Source organism: Anolis carolinensis, chromosome 6, assembly GCF_035594765.1.
Source record: "Anolis carolinensis isolate JA03-04 chromosome 6, rAnoCar3.1.pri, whole genome shotgun sequence".
NCBI classification, from domain to species: Eukaryota; Metazoa; Chordata; class Lepidosauria; order Squamata; family Dactyloidae; genus Anolis; species Anolis carolinensis.
In genome coordinates, this window is record NC_085846.1 from 87,690,587 (window position 1) to 87,696,586 (window position 6,000).

At 36.9% G+C, this 6,000-nt stretch overlaps 1 protein-coding gene across 1 annotated transcript in view; it reads left to right on the top strand.

Annotated features, from left to right (window-relative positions):
- agmo (alkylglycerol monooxygenase) overlaps positions 1–5,355 on the top strand; it is a 138,612-nt gene extending 133,257 nt beyond the window's left edge. The window contains exon 13 of the mRNA XM_062984295.1: positions 3,235–5,355. Coding sequence (XP_062840365.1) covers positions 3,235–3,315 — 81 coding nt within the window. The 3' untranslated portion in view covers positions 3,316–5,355. The remainder of the gene's footprint in view (positions 1–3,234) is intronic.
- Positions 5,356–6,000: the final 645 nt, after the last annotated feature.

Below are 6,000 nucleotides of genomic sequence, written 5' to 3' on the forward strand. Positions count from 1 at the left end.
ATGATATTTCCTTATAACTAGCATATTGTGTTTTCAGTACTGGATGGAAACAATGGAAACTAAACTGAGAATGTGCTTGGCTTTGATTTTGTCTGACTTTTGCTTTCCTTTTTAATGGAGATCAATGGGAAAGTGCTGTGCTCTATGTGCTTTCTTACTCTTTAATTTCATATCTTTCCACTCCAAACACTTGCTGCATTAAACATGTAAGAAGGTGGCAGAGAGTATTGAGAGGAAAATATAACGTTTCCACAGTAAACAATCCAGCTCAGGATATTTCTTGATGTTTCATGACACATACCTTTGCCTAGGGCAACCTCCATGCAGTTATTTCTCCCCAACAATTGTGTTGCTGAAATATTGTTATTGTATTGTTATAACAGGAAGTTATAAGGAACGGTTGCAGAATCAGAGGTTGATGGAACACCATAGTGAGCATTAAGCAGTAGGAAGATAAACCTTGTTTTTGCATCTAACTGTGTTGTAAATAATGAAAGGCAAGTAGGGTTAAATCATGTGTATGATTGGAATATGTTTAAACATTTGATAACATCTGAATGCTTGATCATATTATATGTATACTATCTTTACACAGATTGCATTAATACATTAGTTCCTCCCCCCAAAAAATGATTCTTACCCCACAACCTCCCAAGGAACTATGTTTTCTGCCAAAAGAAATGTTTTCTGTGCCAAAAAATGTGTATTTTTGCATATATATTTTTCATGAACAGTGAGAAACCATTGAATTCTCATGGACTAAGGAGCAAACTGGTGAAATGACTCATTGTAGCATGCATAACTAAAATCAGTAAAGATTTACTTGCTTAAGCAAAAAACTCTTCTCTTGCTGTGCATAGCAGCCACACTGAAATGGTTCCTGCAATTTTAGGATATTAGGAAATCACTGGATTCCAAAACTGTCTCCATTTACTTTCCTAGACGGGGCATAATGTCTGGTGTTCCAACAAAAAGAGTTGGGGTTGACATTCCCTTTTCTGGGTTGTTTGCACCTTTCTTTTCAATAGAAATTGTTGCTTTGATTGGGATAAACGCTGTGTAGCAATTCTGGAACCATACATCAGGGGTCCCCAAACTTTTGAAGCCGAGGGCCGGTCCACAATCCTTCAGACTGTTGAGGGGCCGAATTATCATTTGGAAAAAAAAATACGAACAAATTCCAATGCACACTGCATATGTCTTATTTATAGTGCAATACAACAATAACAAAGAACAATACAATATTTAAAAATGAAAACAATTTTAACCAACATAAACCTATCAGGATTTCAATGGAAAGTGTGGGCCTGCTACTGGCCAATGAGATAGTCAGGTTAATTATGATTGTTGTTGTTGTTGTGTGCCTTCAGGTCATTTCAGACTTTGGGCGAACCTAAGCCTAAAATTAATTATTTATTTACTACCTTTATTTACTACATTTATATCCCACCCTTCTCACTCAGAGCAGCTGTATGTACATACAATATATTATATTATTAACATAGCACAATATTAGCATTATATATTACTAGATTGAAATATACCACTATACTGTAATATTATATGTAATATATAACATATAATTAATATTATTATTTGGTATTATTATTAGTATTATATTGTATAACATTATAATATTATTATCAAGACTATATGTATATATAATATATTATATTATTAAAACTGATATAAAAATATTATATTATAAAACTGAGGGCGGGGGCCAGGTAAATGACCTTGGAGGGCCGCATCCGGCCCACGGGCCTTAGTTTGGGGATCCCTACCATACATTCATAGAGGAAAGGAGAAAGGCGTATTCCAGATTTCTAGAGGAATATATCTTGAACCAAAAGACTATGGGTCTTAATCTGGAGATATATGCTGCAATCCTATGTAGACCTGCTCTCAGTAATGGGACCTGCTGAATTTTATGAGACACTCATAAGAAGGGTGCCTTGCACCCTTCCCTTGCTTAGGCAGGGAGGAGGGCATGTTGATGTCAGCTGGTAAGTCAGCTGCAGCCATGGCAGAGGGAAGGGGGAGCTGCCTTCTTTACCGCTCCACGCCGGAACGCCTATCACTATGTCTTATTTTTGGGGTATGGCTTATATTGCACAAATTCTTAGAAATCCTGCTATGGGTTATTTTATGGGTATGTCATATTTTTGGGGAAACACGGTAACTGCATTCATTCCATAGAGTAGATCCACACCCAAGTTTCTCATGAACTATTTTCTTAGGTTTTTGCTCCATTGTTTTTCTCTATTACATACTTTTTTAATCTGGATGATAGACAATTTGCACTGCAGCTAAAACACAGTTCTGGAGGAGTACCAGCACATTGATCAGTTTTAGTGGCATTTACATAGGACTTACTTTTGAGGTTTACTAGATTTTAATGGATTTACTGTAGACTTCTATATCAGATTTTAATAGACTTCTATATCAAACAGACTTGTGTCTTTCTTTCATGTTTTAACAGTGTTTTGTGTTTATTCTATGGTTGAATTAGCAATGAGATAAAAAAAATATCCATGTAGTCCCCAAGTTATGAACAAGATAGGTTATGTAGATTGGTTCTGAAGTTGATGCTAATTGTAACTGAGTCCTCCCTCAGGGGAGAGAAGGGCAGGATATAAATGCTTGTAGTAGTAGTAGTAGTAGTAGTAATAATAATAATAATAATAATAATAATAATAATAATAATAATAGTGTTTTAAGTCAGAACAGGTGCATTTTAAGGTTAAATCCTCTCTCTCTCTCTCTCTCTCTCTATATATATATATATATATATATATATATATATATATATATACACACACACACACACACACACACACACACACGTGTGTGTGTGTGTGTGTGTGTGTGTGTGTGTGTGTATACAAGCTTTGGATAGCATAGAGAATGGTTAATATTCCTGTGGTTGTTGTTTTGCTGTCTGTGCCTCTGTTCAGAAGATTTCACCACACTTTTGAAAAATGTGCTTGTTGTGGAAACAAGGATTGGTGATAAAGCTTCAGTGGAAACACCTTTTCCCCATGATAATTCTTTCAGGAGTGAATTTCCCTTCCTAGGGGAAAATTTCTCTCACTTTCTGTTGCCTCACCCCCGTTCTTAACTATGGGTCATTTGTAAATTGGGTGTTTGTAACACGGGGACTGCCTGTACTGTAACTGAGTTTGATGTAATGTGCCTGCTTATTTTTCTCTCTCCCTCCCTCTCATACTGCAGGTGTTATTTTCTCTCTGCATTGCTTTTTGGGGAATACGGATTATGAAGCAACTCACCTCAACTGCAACAAATCATCACTGAAAAAAAAGTCTGTCAGAATTGTTGTTTTAATTACAGATAAAGCATATTCCTCAGAAAAGGATGTGACAGGCCCTTTATTTCTTGATTTTAGTTCATCCTCCTCAGTTTTAATTTGTGAACCACTGATTAAAATTAACATTAGGATGATTTTATTTTTGCATTTTCAGGAAGTTTCACAACTGTATAATCTAAAATACATGTTTTACAACAGTTTCATTTGTGTGGAAGAAACTGTTTGTATTCATCTTTGTAATGAAACAAACGAACAGCTTGACTGGAGCTATTTGATTCTCCTTTGCAGATATAGATATGGTGACAGCATTCTTCCCATCTGTTAGGGAGAAGTTACATTGACTTGAGCTGCTCCTATAGATAACTAAGGAAGGATTTCAAGCCCAATCATTTTTAAATGTGCAAATGTGGAGTACTGCCATACTGCACAATTATACCATTTTATTCCACTTTAGCTGTTATGTCTTATTCTGTAAAATCCTAGGTTTTGCAATCTGATGAGGACTTAGAATTCTTTAATGTACAGCATCCTATGGAGTCCCCAGTGGCACAGTGGGTTAGACCACTGGGCTGCTGAACTTGCTGACCAAAAGGCCGGCAGTTCGAATCTGGGGAGTGGGGTGAACTCCTGCTATTAGCTCCAGCTTCTGCCAACCTAACAGTTCAAAAACATGCAAATGTGAATAGATCAATAGGTACCGCTCCAGCAGGTAGGTAACGGCTCTCCATGCAGTTATGCCGGCCACATGACCTTGGAGGCGTCTACGGACAACACTGGCTCTTTGGCTTAGAAATGGATATAAGCACCAACCCCCAGAGTTGGACACAACTAGACGTAATGTCAGGGGAAAACATTTACCTTTTTTACAGCATCCTATAGAATCTTAGTACTTGTAGTCTGATATGGGTTTAGACTTCACTAGTGTGCATCCTTGATCTGAAGCTTAAGAAATCTCTGATACAGAATTTCAAGTATCTCACAGAAGTACAAATTTTACAGGAAAGCATCAGGACAAGCTGTATAAAACTAATATGATTGAGCAGTGCAGATATCCCTGTATATTAGTGAAAAAGAAAGGAAAGAGGAAGATCAAATGCACTGCATGGAATGGTAAGGAGAATGGTGAAAGCAGGAGAGAACAAGCACAGGGTGAGGAGCAAAGAGGAAATGTAAGAATCCCAGTGTGGAAAGAAAAAACATCAGTTTCTGTACTTATATTGTAGCAGGTTAAGAAGAGAGTGTTGGCATGCTTTTGGCCTTCTGACCTTCAAATAAGGAACTGTTGGCCACTGAGTGAACTAAATGATGGAACAGAAAAGTTTTTGGTCTGAACCAGCAGGACTCTTCTGAAAAGATGATTAAACTGAGGTTATCATATCATGAGAGGATGATAGAAAATATGGTAATATGAAAATATGATAATGTTTGGTAAAATGAAGGGCAGTAGGGAAAAGGGAAGTTTGTGTTTCAGAGAAGCAATGCCCTGAGTCTGCCAGTCCTGAGCATATCTGTTGAGGATAGGTTGACTTAGAAGGCTCCCATTCATATGGTCACCATAGGTCGAAGTCAACTTAATGGCTGTTAATGACAACGAACCAACAAAAGAAAACAAAGAGCATAGGAAGCATAAAGCCTGTGAGTGAAAATACTCAGACCGTCGTAGAGTACATAAATCAGAGGGTGGACATAAATACATTATTAAAAAAAATATGATGTTGGAATCCATTATGCTGGAACATTAAGAGACAGTTCCCATTGTCCCTCAATGTACTGACTGTATACAAATGAATTAATTGTGACTGTAGAATCATTAAATATTGCATGACAAAAGTATTGCAAGGTGCAGTCCTATTAACCCTTACCAGAAAGCAAGGCAGTGTTCTATGACATTTTGAATGTAAGTGGTACTTTTATTGGCTCATAAAAGATTCCACTATTAACTGAAAACATTTTCTTCCTTCATCCTCAACTCTGTTTTTACAATGTTTATTTTTAGCTAAGAATAAACTGGGAAAGATAAGACCTGCCAGCAATGCTTTCCAGGACCATTGCTTCATACACCGGGTTTGACATACCAATGTGATTTTTCTGTTTGATCTACACTGTTTTAAAACTGATTATCATCCATGGCAAAAAAATGAAAGGGGAAAGGGAATGGTTTTTCAGAGGTGGCATGATATCTGGCCCATCTATTATTATGATGGAGAACGGATATATTATAATTATATGGTTGTTGAAGTGTCTCTTTTCACAAGTCTGGAATATAGCCAGTGCAGTGGAAATGGACAGAGTTCCTTGCTTGCCATGGTACTACAATGAGATGTACTAAAAGGAACTGTCCCTTGAAAAGTCCCTGATTTGGGATAACTGTTCTCAGAATCCTCCAGCCAGCATGAACAGTTGCTGAGCACTCTAAGGACTTTATTGCATGAACTCACTATTCCACTGAAGTCACACTATCATTGACAGCAGATATATACCGGTCTGAGTACCTTCAATATTGCACATCTTTTCAGTCATGCAGTTGAACAAAATCTGTGGTCCTACATCAGACTTCCACATACCCTCATAATCCCACCTTCTTACATTACTTGTTGGGGTTTTTTTAACTTTTAGTGTAATGGTACAATTTCAGCATTTAAAACAAAAACAACAAAACATAAATATAAAAT